At 49.8% G+C, this 18,844-nt stretch overlaps 6 protein-coding genes across 6 annotated transcripts; 3 read left to right on the top strand and 3 right to left on the bottom strand.

Moving 5' to 3' along the window:
• Nucleotides 1-2,377: 2,377 nt before the first annotated feature.
• Nucleotides 2,378-5,047, top strand: AO090009000073 (uncharacterized protein; the record flags this gene model as incomplete). Its single annotated transcript, XM_001816538.1, has 1 exon — nt 2,378-5,047. The coding sequence occupies one exon, from the start codon at nt 2,378-2,380 to the stop codon at nt 5,045-5,047; it is 2,670 nt and encodes an 889-aa protein (XP_001816590.1).
• A 350-nt stretch (nt 5,048-5,397) lies between these two features.
• Nucleotides 5,398-7,438, bottom strand: AO090009000074 (putative MFS transporter Liz1/Seo1; the record flags this gene model as incomplete). Its single annotated transcript, XM_023237230.1, has 12 exons — nt 5,398-5,634; nt 5,721-5,840; nt 5,898-5,953; nt 6,004-6,107; nt 6,160-6,204; nt 6,256-6,380; nt 6,431-6,536; nt 6,596-6,782; nt 6,833-6,911; nt 6,959-7,097; nt 7,149-7,206; nt 7,261-7,438. 12 exons carry the CDS (start codon nt 7,436-7,438, stop codon nt 5,398-5,400), a joined length of 1,434 nt encoding a protein of 477 aa, XP_023088504.1.
• A 666-nt stretch (nt 7,439-8,104) lies between these two features.
• AO090009000075 (putative FAD dependent oxidoreductase) lies at nt 8,105-9,789 on the bottom strand (the record flags this gene model as incomplete). Its single annotated transcript, XM_023237289.1, has 4 exons — nt 8,105-8,908; nt 8,956-9,102; nt 9,161-9,439; nt 9,505-9,789. The coding sequence occupies 4 exons, from the start codon at nt 9,787-9,789 to the stop codon at nt 8,105-8,107; spliced, it is 1,515 nt and encodes a 504-aa protein (XP_023088505.1).
• Nucleotides 9,790-10,360: 571 nt separating this feature from the next.
• AO090009000076 (TauD/TfdA dioxygenase family protein) lies at nt 10,361-11,681 on the top strand (the record flags this gene model as incomplete). The annotated part of the gene is made up of 2 exons (XM_023237342.1): nt 10,361-10,879; nt 10,938-11,681. The coding sequence occupies 2 exons, from the start codon at nt 10,361-10,363 to the stop codon at nt 11,679-11,681; spliced, it is 1,263 nt and encodes a 420-aa protein (XP_023088506.1).
• Nucleotides 11,682-13,626: 1,945 nt separating this feature from the next.
• AO090009000078 (uncharacterized protein) lies at nt 13,627-16,299 on the top strand (the record flags this gene model as incomplete). Its single annotated transcript, XM_023237398.1, has 4 exons — nt 13,627-14,007; nt 14,094-14,834; nt 14,900-15,301; nt 15,445-16,299. The coding sequence occupies 4 exons, from the start codon at nt 13,627-13,629 to the stop codon at nt 16,297-16,299; spliced, it is 2,379 nt and encodes a 792-aa protein (XP_023088507.1).
• A 1,167-nt stretch (nt 16,300-17,466) lies between these two features.
• AO090009000079 (uncharacterized protein) lies at nt 17,467-18,642 on the bottom strand (the record flags this gene model as incomplete). Its single annotated transcript, XM_001816543.3, has 1 exon — nt 17,467-18,642. The coding sequence occupies one exon, from the start codon at nt 18,640-18,642 to the stop codon at nt 17,467-17,469; it is 1,176 nt and encodes a 391-aa protein (XP_001816595.3).
• Nucleotides 18,643-18,844: the final 202 nt, after the last annotated feature.

Here is an 18,844-nt window from a genome sequence, read left to right on the forward strand (position 1 = left end):
TTTAAAGAAGGATAGCGCAGGTCACAGATACAAGCCGACCTTTTGAGGCATTACGCGGTGGAGCATCAACATGGTCTCAGACACTTCCTCACGGTAGCGGGACACCGAATAATTACATCCCACTGCAACGATAGCGGCGACAACTATCCACGATTCGGGGGAGGGGGCAAAGGTAGGGAGGTGAAATAGCGGCAGCTCTTCGCGACAGAATTCGAAATACATCTGCATGAATGTGTTCAGAATTTCGGCATCTGGAAACGCCTGCAACTGTGACGGGTGCGGGTGTTGAAGGTGAAATGTGTAGATGTTGTTGTAGGCGCCTTCAGATATGGGAGGCACATGGTAATATTGCTCTGAAACAAGTAATCACAGTCATTGACCATAAGGTCGGCAAGTGCTACGACCGAACTCTCCTGTTCTCGCATTTGCCCAGCAGTGTCAGTCCGGGCTGCCTCTGTACCTTTCCCAGGCAATTGGGCAACCGACGCTGAGATCTGACATGTTCATAGTGATCTGTCGCCCTGATCCGAGTCGCCTGAATGGGGTGAATGAGGGAGGAGCACTAGTTCCTCACTATCGGTTGTATGTGCAGCAACCTCAGCACTGTCATTTGGCAGTGGATTATCCAACAACCCAGCTGTCTCCTGCGAGCTCCAGAAAATGAATGGGTCGAACATAAAATCGAAAGCTGGGTCTTGCTGTGACCATCTGCTGAGACGGTTCAGCTCTGAGTTGTTATAAGTCCCAGACGAATTGACAGCGGCATCGACAACCCCATCATAGCTGGTGTTTGCTGGCTGGGTAATATCTACTGAAGGGGTAGTGATACTCCCTTCGACATCCCTCGGGCGGTCAGCTGCAGACATATCTGGAAGCCAGGATGCATAGTTCCCCGTCTCGCCTCCCTCCGGGGCTCCCCCTGGGTGGACTCGTGCGTCTGCACGGTGGATAGCAGTCCGCGTATCATTTCGGCGATCGTAGGTACAGCTCTGGCCCTTTCTCGCGCACTGCGAGCATGGATCCAGCCCGTCACAACGCTTCTTCGAGGTACTGCACTCCTTACATGCGTGAGCTGCGCGGGTGGATTCCGCCGTCGCACGAGTGGCATGTATACTGGAGGCCTCCTTTCCATGGATGCCCACGTGTCCTTTTAAAAATCCCTGAACAGGTCAAACTTTGCGCTGCTCATTAGGGCGTTGCATTGGATCCGATCTACTTACTCTCTTTGGAAGCTCTTCGAACAAAATGGGCACTTATGTGGCCGGCCTTGCAGATTTAATGACGGCGGGCATGGAGCATTAGATGTTGTAGTCTTCTAAATCGGGCGCCACACTGATCACAGGCGAGTTGATCTTTTGCCGTGACTTGCTTTGGGCGGGTGAGACTGCCGACGATTGATGCTGGTCGGTCCATGTTTGGACACGATTGCGTTGTCGTTTCTATGTCTTACATCCGGCGTATCCATACATTTGTGAGGTTAAGACTTAAAGGGGTTTGGGCAAGAATTTGGAAAGGGCGGGGAAGCTGGGGTCTCCACTTTGAGCCTTTCCCCATTAGTGTCCATGAGTAGCTGTACTTAGGGTTCGATCACAGACTGCCCTACATTGGAGGAAATCAGGCGTAATGGCATATACACATTTACATTGCTTGAGCAGAGTGTATGTTTTGCAAAGCAGGTCTCCAACCATTTACTCTATAATTCCAGTCAAGTTATACCATTATACTATTCCTTACCTCAAAGAATACTGCCTTAACCAAAGATTAAGTAGAACCAACTTCACATTGTTATATAGACCCTCGTGAATTACGACCATACTCAAAACTCCACCCTAAGAACAAGTTTCACCCATTCCACACAGCCCCTAGTTATGCAACCGACGCTAGATCTATGTTGTGGTAGTGATTCCCCGACCACTTCTTCGCTTGCCAACCACTTGCAACACGTCTATGCCATTATGTATTGACAGCAAATGTTTGAATACTACTGCAGGGGCTAGCCCAACATAAATTATAAAATAGGCAATGTTGGCGAGAGATTTATTTCCGACACAATATTATATATAATTGGATTCAGTGAGGGTTGTGCGACCAGGTGTTGAAGTGCATTGCTCAACACTACACTAAACAATGCATTTTTCAGGGTTCATTCCTCTGGTGCATTCCAAACTTGGCGCTCACCGCTATGACTATTGTAGGAATGCGAGGCATTACGCCGATCATCTTAGGCAGCCGTGGCTGCCTAAGCCCACTCATGATATATAAAAAAGGATAAAAATACGCAACCAGTCATTCAATATAAACAACTAATACGGATTACCGACCCTATTATTTCTTCATAAGTTGTCCTATCCCATCCCAAGTCCTCTCACGAGTCACAATGGCCACAACAACAGCATCATTCTCCAAAACCCTCCAATCCCTAACCCAAAGCAAGATCCACGAACTAAAAAAACAACGCATAGCATACGAATCCCAGAAATCCCAAATCCTCGCCTCCGCAGCTCAACAATCGGACCCCCGAGATAGAGTAGCATGTATCCTGCAGGGCATAAAAGCAATCCGCTCTGAGAACGACAACTTGAAGGATTCCAAAATAGCCAATATCGAGCGATGGCTGGACCAGGCGCGGTATGACTCGTCCATCCCGCAGGAGAAGTTGGATTCGTTTCAGGAGCATTTGATTGCTACGCTGGATGCTCAGAGTATGAGGTTGAATATTGCAGATTTGTATTCGCGGCTTCTTACGGAGTGGATGGAGCCTTCTTCTGTGTCCGATCATATCTCTGATGAGGAGGAAGGTTATTTGGTAGTCGAGGAGCGGCAGAAGCAAAGGTTGCAGCAATTGTGTGACCAGTTTGAGAAGGTGGTGTTTGAGCCATTGGAGACTGATGAGAATGAGATCCATGGGTTTATTGACGATCTCTTTCCCAGCGAGGATAGCAGGGTGGCTCTGGATAATCTTCGGAAGAAAGTTGCTCATGAATGCTCTGAGCTCTGGCACAAAACGGATCCATTCAACATATACTCCATCCGGCCCTGTATCCGTGGACTCCTGACAGAGGACCTTCTCAGCGAGGAAAAACAGGAGATCCTCAAATACTGCCTGGATAATACCGTCGCATTGACTGAAATCACGGACGTGCTGAACATGCGATATGCAGACCTCAAGAACTGGGACTGGCATGCCGAGGACGGGATCCCGGTTTTACCTCGCCAACAATTGAACGGCAAATACCGGATCTGGATCGACGACGACGTTCTTCAGACTATTTTCACTCAGTACATTGCTGTCCGTCTGTGCTCAATTGTCAAAACCATACTGAAAGAGTTTATCGAGAAGAAATCGGTCTGGAATTGGCATCCAAGCCCGCGAATGACGGGGCGGGACAGCCTGCGTCGACAGTACTACCTAAGCGATTACGACATTAAGAGTAGTATCGAAACGAGCCGGAAGAAGGACTATCTGGAGTCTGATTTCCTATTCCACATGCCTCTGACCGAATCATCTTTATCGGAACGTGGCATGTTGTACGATGACGAGAACAACGAGGACGGCTCAGATAGAGGCATCAATGGACCGTCGAATATCAAGCAGCAGCTTCTACGGAAGGTCGCATCCCAGGTCCTGCTTGAGCGACAAATCTATGGCCAGGCGGTGGTGGTCCAGTCCGACATGAAATGGTACGCCACTGCGCTGCCGCATAGCACCATCCTCGCCGTTATGAAGTTCTTCGGCTTTCCGGATGAATGGCTCGCTTTCTTTCGAAAGTACCTCGCAGCACCACTGAACTTGGATCATTCTGCCGAAGGACGGATGCAGACTGGGCCTCGTATCCGGAGGCGAGGTGTTCCCATTTCACACGCGATGGAGAAGTTGACCGGAGAGCTGGTTCTCTTTCCTATGGATCTGGCCGTCAACCGGGAAACAGGTTTACTGCTGTACCGCATCCACGACGACCTGTGGGTCTGCGGGAAGCCAGAGAAATGTGCTAGAGCATGGGAGGTCATGCAAGATTATGCCAAAGTTACCGGACTAGAGTTTAACCGGGGCAAGACAGGCTCAGTATACCTCACCGACACCCCGGACCCTCAGATCACAGCTCGCCTTCCTACAGGCCAGGTTACATTCGGATTTTTAACACTCAACGCAGAGTCGGAAACATGGGAGATCGATCAGTCACAAGTAGACGCACACGTTGCGCAGCTCCAGAAACAGCTCAGCAGATGCGATAGTGTGATTTCCTGGGTGCGAACATGGAACAGCTGCATCGGACGCTTCTTCAAGAACACGTTCGGACAGCCCGCGCACTGCTTCGGGCGCGCACATATGGATGCCATTCTCTCTATATACGAGAAGATGCAAAACACATTGTTCAACGTAGAAGGGGGGCATAGTGGTAACACGGTAACAGAGTATCTACGAAGAAAGATCGAATCTCAATTCGGAGTCTCCGATATCCCAGATGCATTCTTCTTCCTCCCCGCCGAGCTGGGCGGTTTAGGCCTGCGCAACCCCTTCATCTCTGTTCTCCTGGTGCGGGATTCAGTGGACCTATCCCCGGTCGAACGTATCGATCGCTTCAAGAAAGGAGAGCACGGCAGGTACGCCTTCGCAAAAAAGACCTTCGAAGAAACGCCTGAGAAAACACGCCGCCGTCGCGCCGAAACCGTCAACCCCCGGCCCAAGTCAGGGGAACCCTTGGTTATCACCGAGGCGGAGATGCACACCTTCATGTCTTTCGAGGAATTCACCCGATATCGGGAGTCACGAAGCAACAACCTGCGAGTCTTATACGAGGATCTGATGTTGGTCCCGTATACAAAGACTATCCAGTCAACGCGGGAGTGCCGCGATGCTCTTAATGCGGTCTGTGGGCAATTCCAATTGTCTGATAAGAATCCCGAAATGAAATGGATATTGCAGCTTTATTCGGACGACGTGCTGAAACGGTTTGGGGGGATGACTCTTGTGGAAAAGCGGTTTCTGCCTGTCGGGATTTTGTCGATGATGAAGGAGAAGAGGGTGAAGTGGAATATGGTTTTGTAGTTGCCTTTGCGTGGGAGTTAATTGGTCCGTCTATACAAGTAGTAGTCAAATAGTCGATAACTTCTGAGCCCTTTTCTAAGATGGCGAAACTTAGATATACATTCAGTACGTCTCATCTGAGGTCTCCGTTACCTGCAATTCGAATAGTTCTTTTTATCGCCATTTGAACTCATATCCTCACTGAACATCATTTGAAATTAAATCTTCGCCACTGTCTGCTCAGCAAGTCCCCCATTCTCCACCCCCTCAATACTACTCTCCTCACTCTCCACCGGCGTCTTAGCCCTAACACCAAAACAGTCAGCAACCCAATCCAACCCAACCCACACAACCAAAAGAAAGAAAAGAACTCAGCTAACCCTCCTCTCCTTCAAATCCAACTGCCTAATCCACAGCGTCGTAGCGATCAATATAACAGACAAAATCGAAACAGTGATAAAGCCCTTCCTATACTGCGGCGCATCAACCTGCTGCCAGACGACCTGGGGCAACCAGGCTTGGAAGACGTAGGCCATTTCATTCATGCTGCCGATTACTAGAGAGCGCTCTTCGTTGTCGGAGGAGCAGATTTCGTGGGCCCATCTATTCTCACTTAGCCAACCTCTGGGGGAAACATGGGGAGGTTTATCAAGGTAGATGAAGATTAATGGTGAGAGTAGGGGAGAATGAAGACATACGCCATGCAAAGCCCGCTTAGACCATATCCTGCACCGGCGAGGATATAACAGGTCCATTTCCAGCCGTCTGGTATATCCCAGACGGCGAGGGAGACGTAGCATATTATATTTATTATCTGGACTTGTTAGTTGGGTTAGGTTCGGAATGGTAGGAGGCTAATGTGGCGGCTTACCGCGCCGAAGATGATGGGTGGCCAACGTTTTCCGTTGAGGAATGTGTCCGAGGACCCTATTACATATCAGCCTCTGGTCAATGGCAGCTTGGGGAGAGGTATGTACAGGCATAGGCAAGCGTAGTCACGACCTGGACTGCAGCCGTGGTCGTTGGGTAGGCGTTGATCTGGCCGACGGAGTATTTGGGGTCTGTTGAGTGTTTGAGCCATCTGTATTTGTTAGCCATGCTCCACTAGCTGACTGGGTAGGTAGTCTACTCACTGTTGGAACACAGGCTGAGATCCAGCAGCGCCGTTGTTGAATGTTCTGCTCCGGTTAGTCAATCTAGACCAGGCTATTTGGTAACGATAGACTCACATATACAGGACAGTAAGAAGATAAATATGCCAAGACGTAAAGATCTTCTTCAACTTGCTTCTCGTATACGGCTCCCTATTCTTGCGTCCTTCCAGCTGCATTCGCTTTTGCGAAAGTGCCACTTCCTAAACTCTACGTTAGCAGATACACCCCGAAAATATCCAGCAAAACTCACATCCTTAGTCAAATACCACGGATTCGAAATCTCAGGCACATCAGGCAGAATAACAAACCCGCTCAACGCGACGGGCAGCGAAATGATACCATCCACAATAAACAGCCTAGCACCTCTTAGCCAATGCCACAATGCCATTCGCACATGGACAGATGGAAACCATACCACTGCCATCCTCGAAACCCACCCCGTCCCTCAAGGTTATACACGGCAGCCATCAAATATCCCGAAAACATACTCGCGATACCACTGCTCGTATGGAAGATACACGATCGTTTCGCGAGTTCGTCTTTCCGGTACCACGAGCCGATGATATATTGCATTCCGGGATAGAAGGTACTTTCCGCGAGGCCTTGTTTGTCAGGGTATATGTATAAATGGGTGGATTATGCATGTTCCTACCGATAAAGAACCTGAGGACGTAGAACTGAGTGGACGTGTGACATCGCGACATAGCGAAGGTTAACACAGTCCAGAGTAACTGCATTCGTTAGCAATGCCGAACACTCCCATAGACCGGAGACATACCTCCATCGCCGGAATCCAATATCTAGGTCTAATCCTCGTAAGAAGGATATTACTCGGAATCTCCCCAATCACATAGCCGACCGTCCAGCAAGCCTGCATATAATTCAGCTCGTTGCCGTACATGCCGAGATCTTCTTTCCTGAGTATGTGTCAATTGACCGTCCCACGATTGGAGGTGGAAGATACTTACATCCCAGAAACAAAGGCATTGTTAATATTGATCTGATCCAGGTACTTGATGAAATATCCTATATCACCGTCAATCTTCACCCGATCATAAAATAAAACAAAAGAAAGCCCACCCAGAGACGCGAACGTCAAAATCGCCGAATCCAATTTAAACATCAACCTCCGCTCCTCAGGCGACTTATCGAATGTATCCCAGATATAACTGACCCATTTGCGCTTCGGGGCTTTCTGCACGATGTCGCTTGCTGAATCGACGGCCCGTTCTTCTGCGATGGCTGTTGAAGGAGCCATGTTGTCTGTCTTGGATAAAGGAAGATATCTTCCTGCGGTGGTAGGGCTCCAGCAGTGTTTGACTATACTGGGAGAGAAGAGAATGGGAGCAGGGCTCAACAATCATTATATCCGAGCAGCTACGCTAAAAATCCCCCAACATGTTGTTCGACTAATGTGTATTATTTTCAAGAAAGGATAGATAAGAGTGGCTCCACAGATCTAGTGTCAGGGACTTGGCTACTGGATAAGAGTCCCAATTGCTCATAATAGTGGTGTTTGCGCAATTCTTGCATCGGCAGTTGGCGCGGATATATTGAATTGTCATAACAGCTTAGTGCGGGGAAAGTTTACATTAGTTCTCCGAGTCATGTTGGGGGATGTCTAGCCAATAAAGACAGTATAGAGATAATCCATTCGACAGTTTCTATAGGGAAGCTGTGACGTGACTGGAGCTAAAGATTCGTTGTTGTCGCTGAGCTCGTCATCGCGAGGATGGATGATGTGCCGAGCCCTATCAATGGCGGGATCCTCACAAACTTAACGTTTGACGAGCTTGGCCAATACTTGTACTAACTAGATCATTTAAATCTCTGTAAGCGAAGGTTACTAGAGGTTCATCGTAAAGCCGACAGAATATTATTCCTACTTCGAGATAGTGTCCGATCTAGAGTGGGTTCAAGCAAGTTAACTACACACTGCCAACACCGGAAGCTCGCCGACACCACTGTCCCTCCGACCTGTGCTCTGCCAAAGCCCTTCAATCCTTTTTCTATGTTCTTCCTTGGCTTCAAGCCACTGAGTGGAATGTCCTTCCAGCGGACCGAGCCCGTATGTAGCCCTATCCTCATTCACCCATTGTAATATATCCCTCACGTAAAACTCTTCCTTATCTTTCAACGAGTGAAACTTCTTCCCACTGCCAACTTCCTTGATCTTGGCCAAGTACTCCAGTCTCATAACATCCGCCGGGGGTATCTGGGCAATTCCGGCAAAGACCTGCGTTGCCACGATCGCCTGGAATTCGAACAGAGTAAATGTGGCTGTGTAGTAGGGAACCCCGATAAAGGCTAGTGTGGGATCTGGAATGTAGAATATATCTTTATGCAGGTTATGCACTTGAGTCCCGTCGGTGACCAGAATCTTCTCATCAGCAAGTTCAGCAGGCGTGTGGTCGCTGTGATAATCTCGCAGGAAAGGTAGCGTGATGTGATAACCAGTGCAGATGATAACCCTATCGATTCCGCATAGTTTCTGCCCCGACTTCAGATGTATGGTTAAAGGTAAAGGCTCGTCGTCGGAAACTGTGTCCTGGGACCTGTCGATCTCAAAGTGCGATACTTCGCCAATCCTCACCCCGTTATCAGGGAGCAAGCTCGCGGGAAGATCGAAGTCGCCGTTCCTTGTGCTTTGGTAGACAGTTTTGGCGACGGGACCAATTTCCTTCGCAATATCTGCGGATGATACTCCACCGCCAATGAGGAGGACATTCTAGAATTGGTCAGTATGTGACTATTCATAAAAGGGAGCGATCGGACCTTGTTCTCAAAGCCTTGCGACTTTCGAAACCCCTTCGAATGCATAATTCGAGACGCCCAATGAGTCTTCGCTTCCGACAAGCCAGGTATATCTGGAATGCGAGGCGCATGATAATGCCCTGATGCGACAATTATCGCATCAAATACCTGCCGAACCATTCGTCAATACCAACACCATATGACTCTGTAGAGCGATGTCGCTTACCGAAATTTCTTCCAATTCGACCACCATGTCCGACTGGTCGTTTTCGCCAACTGTCGACCAGAAAACCTCCCATTTATCACCACGTTTGCGAAGGTCTTTGACTCGCGCTCCGTAGATTGTGACATCATCAACTCGTGCTTTCCGAGATGTATCTTGAATATACTCTTTTATTACATCGTGGCTGACAAAGTCTGGAGTCCCTTCTGGCCACGCATTAAGCTTCACCCGTATCAAAGGCGTGGGAACGTTATTCCTCAAACTCTCATAGCAAGGGCTACACTGTCAGCAGGAAGCAGAATACCCCATAACAGAAGTGCTTACCCAGGCGGCGCATGTTCGAGCACGAATCTCTCCTTCTGGTGTCGATCTTTCGCCGGTTGATCTGTTTCCGACGGCTTCGTGGCAGGATACTGCGGCTCGATCGGCTGCCGTTCATCGTACAGCCTGTCTTCGGTTAATTTCTGAGCCATACCGAAGATGCCACATGATACATACCACACTCCTCCTGCAACCTTATTTCTCTCGAAGACAGTGACATCAAATCCGGCCGCCAGCAGGTGTCCCGCGGAAACAACACCACTGATCCCGGCACCAATGACCGCCACCTTATGGATTTGGGTGCGAGTCATAATGTTACTGTTGTGTATTTGCTTGTCTGTCGAGACAATTTCCATGTGTGAATTGGGACACCTTTATGATTGTGATGGTGGTAAGGACACTAGTACCGTCGCAGCTCACGTTATGCCAGGCTAGAGTGGTGTCATGGCTCAAGCCTCGGTAGTAATCAACGCACCACCACAACCAGCATGTTGTTCAAGCTTAATCTTCTCGGAAGGGTGTGCCGTCTAGAGTGTTAATGGAATGTGGTGGACCAATATTCGATCAAAGGACGTAGTGCGGACCGATTGGAAATCAGACAATTTGAGTCGCCATCACATCCTTGTATGGTGATATCGGAGGGGCTGCGGGTGACTGAGTTCAAGCTCCAGAGTGGACAGAGATAAGACACTCTAGAAGCAGGGGATTTGCGGAGAGATGAGGGGTTGCAACTGTGGGAATATGTACGGGATCCTTCACATATGTGACGAATGAGATGTAGAAGGCGTAATGGTTAATGGCGATGATGTGATCCCGTCGCCGCGGGTGACTTAATCAAGATTATCAATCAAGTGCCCATAGAACGAATATAATACAAGTATTATGTTGATTCTTGTCCAAGACTGTCGCGAAATTGATAGATCGCTTAAAAAGAATAGATTAAATATCCATTGCACTATGGCACCAGCTCCTATCGATCCGCGGATCGTTGACGTCGCCGAGCCCCAGAAGGACACACTTGCCCTTCCAGCAGCCAGCCGCGAACGGCTTGTAAAAGCGGAAATTGATCTTTCCAATGGGTATCCATATCGGCCTTCCCGACCTCTGTACTCGGACGATGTTTACAACATCCGAAACTATGATCGCCCACATGTAGATCCGGGCACTCGTGCCGACCCCGAGAAGAAGGCGTTGTTGTCCGCAGCAAAAGAAGTGATTCACCTAACCAGGCACATCGGAACCGAGATCGTGGGACTGCAGCTTAAAGACTTGACTGACCAACAGAAGGATGAGCTGGGCCTACTGATTGCAGAACGAAGTGTTGTCTTCTTCCGGGATCAGGACCTCTCGCCCCAGCAACAGAAGGCCCTTGGTGAATACTTTGGAGAGGTCGAAGTCCATGTTCGTTTTCACCTTTCGTGTCACATACTCGAGTCCCTTTTCTAATATATCATCGTAGCCTCAAGTACCCCAGGTACCGGGTCTACCGGGCGTCTCGGTTTTATGGCCCGCTCTCCAAGCCACAGAACGAGCAGCTAGTTATCGTCGACCGGGTGGAGCTTCTCGTTGGCACACTGACCTAGTTCATGAGCGCCAACCGGCAGGGGTGACACATCTTCACAATGACGCCGTCCCGACCATCGGCGGAGATACTCTCTGGGCCAGCGGGTATGCTGCATACGAGAAGTTGTCCCCGGAGTTCCGTAAAATCATCGATGGAAGAACAGCCATCTATCGATCTGCACATCCGTATCTAGACCGCAAGGACCCCGAAGCCGGTCCGAAATATATTGAACGAGAGCACCCGATTGTCCGAGTCCATCCGGCGACGGGTTGGAAGGCGCTGTGGGTAAACCGTGCGATGACTGATCGGATTGTCGGACTCGACAAGGCGGAGAGTGATGTTATTCTAGGGTACCTATTCGATGTATACGAAAAGAATATTGACATTCAGGTGCGCTTCAAGTGGACACCTCGGACTAGTGCTTTGTGGGATAACAGGTTAGTGAACGTCCTTTGGTTTACCATCTTCCTTCTATGGGGAACTAACCCTGGGCAGAATTACCATTCACAATGCCAGTTGGGATTACGAAGGCTCGGAGCCCAGACATGGCACTCGAGTCACGGCCCTCGCGGAGAAGCCTTTCTTCGACCCCAACGCCCCGACCCGAAGACAGGCTTTGGGCTTGCTGGGCCCCGATGAGATCCAAGAGTTGGGAAAACAGTAGTTTTGCTGAAGCGAATAATGAAAGTTTTATTATGATTATGAGGGTGGACCTCTAGTATGGATACTCAGAAACCTCAGATTGCGGAGACAGAACCCAATAGTGAAGAATATGAAAGATGGTTTGATCGATTGTGTTCCAGAGAGTCTTCAGGCGCATAAGTAATTTCTGGGAGGTAAACAAGACGAGGCGATGGTCGTCAATGCTTTACAAATGCATGTCACGCGACCGTAACGTGACGCAGAAACAGCTGGAGGGTGGGGCAGGTATTCTATCTATTAGTGTAGATCCTGTATGCATATTTAGAGAAATCACTGGGATAAGAATTATCTGGAGAGGATTCTTCCCTCCCTTGCATAGGAATGTGAGTAATTCAGATATTGCTACCGTTTAGTTAAGCCCTATTCAACGATTATTAAGAGCTTTGGCAAGTAAAGTATACGCCACTTGTATAATTGACATTTTTGGGTAAAAGGGAGACGGGTAAAAAAAGGGAAAGCCATATAAAGCGCGAGTATCCTTAAAGCAGATCATTACATATCCCTCAATTCTTTGTCGGTAATTTCCCACGCCTGTGGCGGGAAGGTCTCCTTTGAGCCAATAATTTCCGTCGTTGTCTTTACCAGCTATAAACAAGCTATTTGCCCTCCCCGAGTTTGGGTGTATATAAATTAGGAATGTCACCATACTGCCTGGAGGATTGCTCCTCGACTTTCTTTTGTCACCTTGGCTTAGGAGCGCTGGGCCGAAGTTTGCAGCTTTGATTAATCCCATCTTAGTCAGGTCATTGACAAAGAGGATAGAAGCGTTCGGATCTCCATAGAAGAGGCTCGGGCTTCCAGCAGACTTGATATCCTGGCGGACGATCTTCAGTAGACCGAGGGTCTGCTGCTCCGTGCCCTGTTCGACAAGATGACGTTCGATGACTGAGAGCATTAGGTCCAATAGGTCCCCTGGCAAGCTGAGCGGAGAGGAATGCATACGCTGCAAGTGCCATATTCTGGAGGTAGACACCTCCTGATCCAGTGAGCAGCGGAAGTCGGAACCTAGTATTCACGATGCTCACTAAAGTTATCGGACATGGCTTCGACATAGATGATGCTACCGTTGAGATGTGCAGGGCATTAAGAGGGAACGACTGGGAGGAGTCGGTAGAACGACGGTACTCTCCGAGCCAGCTATTGTCTCCGAGTATATGCGAGTGAAAAGGACACCTGAATTATTCTCTCGGCCGACGAGATCGATAGAGACACCTTACTGTTTCCACAGATAATCAAAAAGAACCATTGAGACAACCCCGAAAGGTCAACAACGGGGGCAATGGCGTCATGTTGCCGGGTGTGGACAACGTTGCTGAAACCCTGAAGGAACTGCAAGCGAAATAGGGTCTTGCATATAGTTTATTTTACTTTATCTTACCTAGGACGAGGTAGGGTGCAAAAAGGTCGTTCGGAGCCCAGTTGGGGGGGTGGGGGGGCGGCGGGGGGGTGCCCGTATATCAATTCCTCTTTTAAGGATAGGACTAAGTACTACCTAGTCCCACTAACGGTCTTTAAGCGAGCTACTCCACAACCTTTTCAAACCCTATTTCGGAAAGAAGGTTTTACTCGCTTATCGTAGATCGAATTGACCCACCCATCGCCGTACGTTGGGGACCACATGCCTGAAGAAGCTTAACAAGCAGACTATTGGACTATCTAAGTTTTAAGTTTTAACCGATTGAAAATGCACAATTCTCGATGACGTCTCTGCTGCGTACCTCATTCGCTCAAGGCGTATGCTACAATTGCTTGTGTGAATAGTCCCTCCAGTGTTACAGTCTCTGGGGATGTTGATGCCATTTCCGAGCTAGAGGCTGTTCTGAATGAGAAATCGATCTTTCACCGGCATCTCAAGCTCGACGTGGCTTACCATTCCAATCATATGAAGAATGTGGTTGAAGCTTATTTCAAGGCCATCAAAACCATCAAACCTGCTACTACTGCAATAGCTATCTTTTTCTCGTCAGTTACTGGTGGGATCGCTGCGCCGGCCGATCTGGGTCCTGCCTACTGGGTGCAGAACCTGACCTCTACCGTCTTATTCACTAATGCGCTTGGTAAGATGTGTGCCGACGGCGAGTCGCGGCCAAACATGCTCATTGAGCTGGGGCCGCACTCTGCCCTAAAGGGCCCTATCCGGGACACTCTGAAGGGTATTGGCCCTCCCACCGCTAAGATTGCCTACGCTCGCACGGTCGTTCGCAATTCAGAGCCTTCGCACTCTCTTCTGAATGCTGCAGGAGCTGCGTATGTGCGCGGCGCGGTCCTCGATATGACTGAGATCAACTTCCCCAAGAGCAAGGCCAAGAACCGCTCCTTCTTGCGTGACTTGCCTCGCCACCCTGGCAGCATGGCACCCGTTATTGGCATCAATCCTGCATCGCCGATAAACACTGTCACAGGGACGGCAAACGCGACGATATTCTGGGGACCATGGCTCTGTTCTCGAATAACTTGGAGCCTACATGGCGCAACATAGTCCGCCTTGACGATGTGCCCTGGCTTCGGGAGCAGAGGATCCAAGGTATGAGCGTGTATCCAATGGCTGGCTACTTGGCTATGGCCATAGAAGCAGCAGAAAGACGCGCGCAGCAGCACGAGGCGATATTCTCCCGATTCGAGTTCCGTGAGTTGAAAGTGGGTGCAGCCCTCGTGTTGACCGACGATGTCGACACAGAGGCAGTCATCACCCTCCGGCCATACACTGAGGGTACCCGTGGCAATTCTGATATCTGGGATGAGTTTCGTATTTGCTCATGGAACACCAAGCGTGCCTGGACCGAGCACTGCACGGGACACGTTCGAGTCCGCATCAATGGGAAGCAGCAGACCTTAGTCTCCAACGTCGCCGAGACCGGGCTAAAGCACATGAGTATCCAGACGAAGAAGGTGATGACAGCGGCTACCTATAGGATAGACACACAGAACATGTACCGGGTTCTTTCTGGGGTCGGAGCCGGCTACGGACCATGCTTTCAGGGCCTAGAGAACTACTTCTCTAACCCGCACCACTCACGTGCAGACCTGTATCTCCGTGACACGAAAAAGGTCATGTATAAGGAGTATGAAGCTCCCCTTAGTATCCACCCCGTCTTTCTGGATGCGCTGCTGCACCTTGCCTGGCCCATTCTAGCAGAGGTCGCATGGAGCTCGAGGCTCTTTACATGCCTACCATGATCAGGAGCCTGATTATCAGCGCCAACCTTTCTACTATCCCGGGGGACTTTGTTAAAGCGTGGTGTGTTGGTGGCCCCAGTCTGTCTACTCCCCAGCCCACCAAGTTTGACTTATGGGCGACGTCCCAAGACTCGACTGAGGTCCTGATTAACATGGAGGGTCTAATTTTGACTCCCATGAAGGATCCCAATGCAGACAGTGGTGGAGACGTCGCCGAACTGTGCTACAAAATCGAATGGCAACCTCTGCACGACGATAAGGCTATTGCTGAGGAAGAACGCCAAGAGCCTATCGATTATATAAACGTCACGCTATGGAGCCCAATGTCCTTACCAATGGCCATACTACCAATGGAAAATGGAAAGCTCCCCGATGGATGCGTCGTCAATGGCGGGCTTATCAACCGCCGTGCTAGCGATCACATAGGCCAGGGGGGGGGGGGGGGGGGGGAGGGCACGTTAATGGCAATGGAATCGTCGATAGTGTCAATGGCATCCACACCAAAGACCTGTTGATCATGCAGTATGGCACGCCCGACGGCAGTGCTAAATGGCTGAGCGAGGCCATCTCCACCGAGACTACCAATTGGAAACCATCAATTTACCCTTTGGGGGAAATCTACTCCTGTAGCAAGCATGTTGTCGTCCTCCAGACGGGCATCACGTCTCTGCGAGACCTTACAGTCGACGTCTTCGATAAGGCCAAGAGGACCCTACTCAATGCTTCCCACCTGCTCTGGGTTTACCATCTGGACAGCCCTGATGCCCAGATGATCGTTGGTCTTACCCGCAGTCTGCGTTCTGAGGGCTTTGGCAGGATCGCCACATTAGGACTCGAAGCCAAGGATATTGAGAAGCCAACCCCTGCTATCTTAGCTGCTATGGACGCACTGTGGCCGGTAGATGGCGAGAGGTCCTGTAAAGAACTTGATTTCCGCGCTTGCGGCTCCGACCTTGTCGTTCCTCGTGTCACGAACGATACCGTTGCCAATGCATTTGTTCATAAAGAGACCCATGAGAAGACCATCTCAGTTCAGCCATTTTACCAGTCAGGCCGCCGTTTCAAGCTTGAGATTGCCAGCCCGGGTTCGCTCGATACGCTGTACTTTGCAGATGATAATGTTGGTATGCTGGGCGACGACGAGATCGAGATTGAAGTCAAGGCGACTGGTCTCAATTTCAAAGATATCGTTGTCGCAATGTGCCAGCTCGCTCAGCCATGGCTAGGTATTGAGTGCAGTGGTGTAATCTCCTCTGTCGGCAAGAACGTCTCTAGTTTCACGGTCGGCCAACGAGTTGTGGCCTTGCCCGAAGGTGCATTTTCTACCTACGCACTATCCCGGGCTGCAAGTGCGGCCCCTATACCCGAGAACATTTGAGTGATCGGACAATATATCAATTGTTAGGCACCGTGCATATAAAGTTTGGTTCTGGCAGGAATAGTCAGTAGTAGTGGATCAAGTACTGCAGGATTCAAGGTCATAAACACGTGGACGCTTACCCATCAGCACCTTCCGGTCGACCTTTCCAGTTTCGAAACTATATGATCCGTGACAGAAAAACCGCAAATAGACCTAGTAATAGGTCACACAAACGACATCCACATCTGAAGTATTCTTATCGTTCATTCGTCCAAAAATTTTACATTCAGCCAGAAATATATTATTAAAAGACTGTACTCCTAATCTTCCAGGGAAAGCCAATCCCCGTGGTTGTGGTTCAATTAAATACAATATCTATTTCCGTGTTATTCTCCAGCCACATTTCATCAAGGGTAAACCCACTTTCCCGCCAGTACCGTTCAACCACGACAATCCCTAACAGCGTTCTTAGCTTAAAGTTTGAAGGGAGCCATCCATGGCTATGGAAATAACTCAGTCTGGGTCGAATTTCCTCGCAAAGGATAGGATGGGTCCAGTGCAGGTGTCCACCAACTTGAGCTGGAGGTATGGACACAGACGCCACGAGAAGAACACGGAGATAGATACCAAGGCTTGGATTCTGTGATATGAGGCCTGGGAATCAAGTATATCAAGCTCGATCGAGGTAGTACAATTGAGATGAGAAGAGGGGGGCGTTGAAAGACACGGAAGAGAGGGCGGATGCAGCATCTTATAAGCGCTCGACGAGTAGGCGAAAGGGAATAGGGAGCTGCGTTTGGATGCCGAGAGGAGCCATTTTCGGTATCATTTCGGGCGCTAGTAGAAGCGAGGGGAAGAATCGTTGAAGTTGAACGACAACAATAAGGTGAGAAGAGGATGACTAACAGTCCTCGCTGGTTGCAGAAAAGAGGGCGTTACAGAGCAGCGGGCGGTCAAGGTTACGGATGGAAAGAGGCTGTTTCTGGCGCCAGGGCCTGTCATTTTCGGCGTCGATTTCACAGGTCCCTATATTCTAGTTGTAATAGGTGGACATCGCGGAGAAACTAGCCGTCCAACGCTGACGAAGCGGGGGCTACTCCAAGTCTCAAATGCACGCGTTGCGTCGGTAATAATCGAATTTGACTTAGGCAGGTGACTCAATACAGCCTGTCGGTCTCCGTTGTCTCAGTCCGACGACCTACGAGGTTCCGGGAGGTCATCATCCACAGGCGTTAACGTGCGAACCGTTCGCAGAGCAAGATCCGTTTGTACTTCCGGTTTCATGCCATACGTGATTTCCGCTCCTAATAGCCCCATTGCTCCGGCGACCCGGTCCAACCAGGTCAATGCGCGCTGGTCATCATTACCGACCGAAGCTTGTGGGCCGTTTCCGAGGTCGCAGGACAAATCAAAGGAGAGGAGCGGTGGACTCTCCGCATCTCCAGAACTTTCTGGGCTTGACACGGGTGTTAGCGCTCCATCACGGATTATCAAGGTTTGTTCCACGGCAGGTGTAGGAACGGTAATTCGATGTAATATTTGTTCGAGGATACGAACGGCGTCAACTCCGGCACGAAGGAGAAGGGACGGGCTTGTTTCCGGGAAGAGTTGGGGCTCCGGTCCGACGAAGCGGAGAGTGATGCCCTGCTTTCGCTGGTTATGTGCACTGAGTAAGGTTCGCATTTCTTTGCTTAGCCTTCGCAGTCGATCACATGTTGTACGGATACGATAAGCCAGAGATCTGGCCTCTGGTGAGGTCACCGAAACGATTGCACGGGCTTCCTTGATATAGCCGGGGCATTTCACAAGCTCCATGAAGATGGTCTCATAGACGTCGATATAAAAAGCCCACTCGTCTTGCTTCTGGGAATCCTCGGTCCGTAAGGATGATGCCAAGTTTTGCCATGGCTCCTCATCTAAGAAACATGATTCACCCTTTTGAAGGGCAGCACCAATCAGAAACGGTCTGAAGGCAAAGTGGCAAACACGCCCAGGGCCCGTCAAATGAGCTCTCATGCCACGCGTCTTCATCAGCATCTTCACTGCGTTGGCGTGGAAGATCCAAGCATCATCGGAGGTGCGTACGTTCATCTCGTAGAAGGCCAGCAGTATGACGGCCATTAACAGGGCGTCCGACCCGATATCATCCGATGTCAGGGCATATTGGATACCGCTCAAGGCTTCTGTGTATTTTGCTCGACTGGCATATTGTAGGTTGGGGTCTTTTGTCAGATGTGCAAGCCAGGCTAGGGAGAGGCACATAACGGTAGCATCGTAGTAAGGCTTGGAACCGAACTTTTTGATAACGTTGTCCGGGAAGGTAAAACCGGGTCCAAACCGAAATTCATTATGGTAATACATGGTCGGAAACGAGGCACAGACAAATTCTTTGAAAAGGCGTGGCTGCTGACCCAAGAAAGACTTGAATGCCAGGGACGGACAAATCTGCTCGTCGAGGGAGGCATTTGTAAAGCAACGCATCTGCAGCTGGGCTTTTACGGGAAGCGAGTCCGAAATTGGACTCGATCCCTCGTCGCTCCCATCCGTGTCTGGGGAGGTAATG

This window comes from Aspergillus oryzae, chromosome 1 (assembly GCF_000184455.2).
Source record: "Aspergillus oryzae RIB40 DNA, chromosome 1".
Lineage (NCBI taxonomy): Eukaryota > Fungi > Ascomycota > Eurotiomycetes > Eurotiales > Aspergillaceae > Aspergillus > Aspergillus oryzae.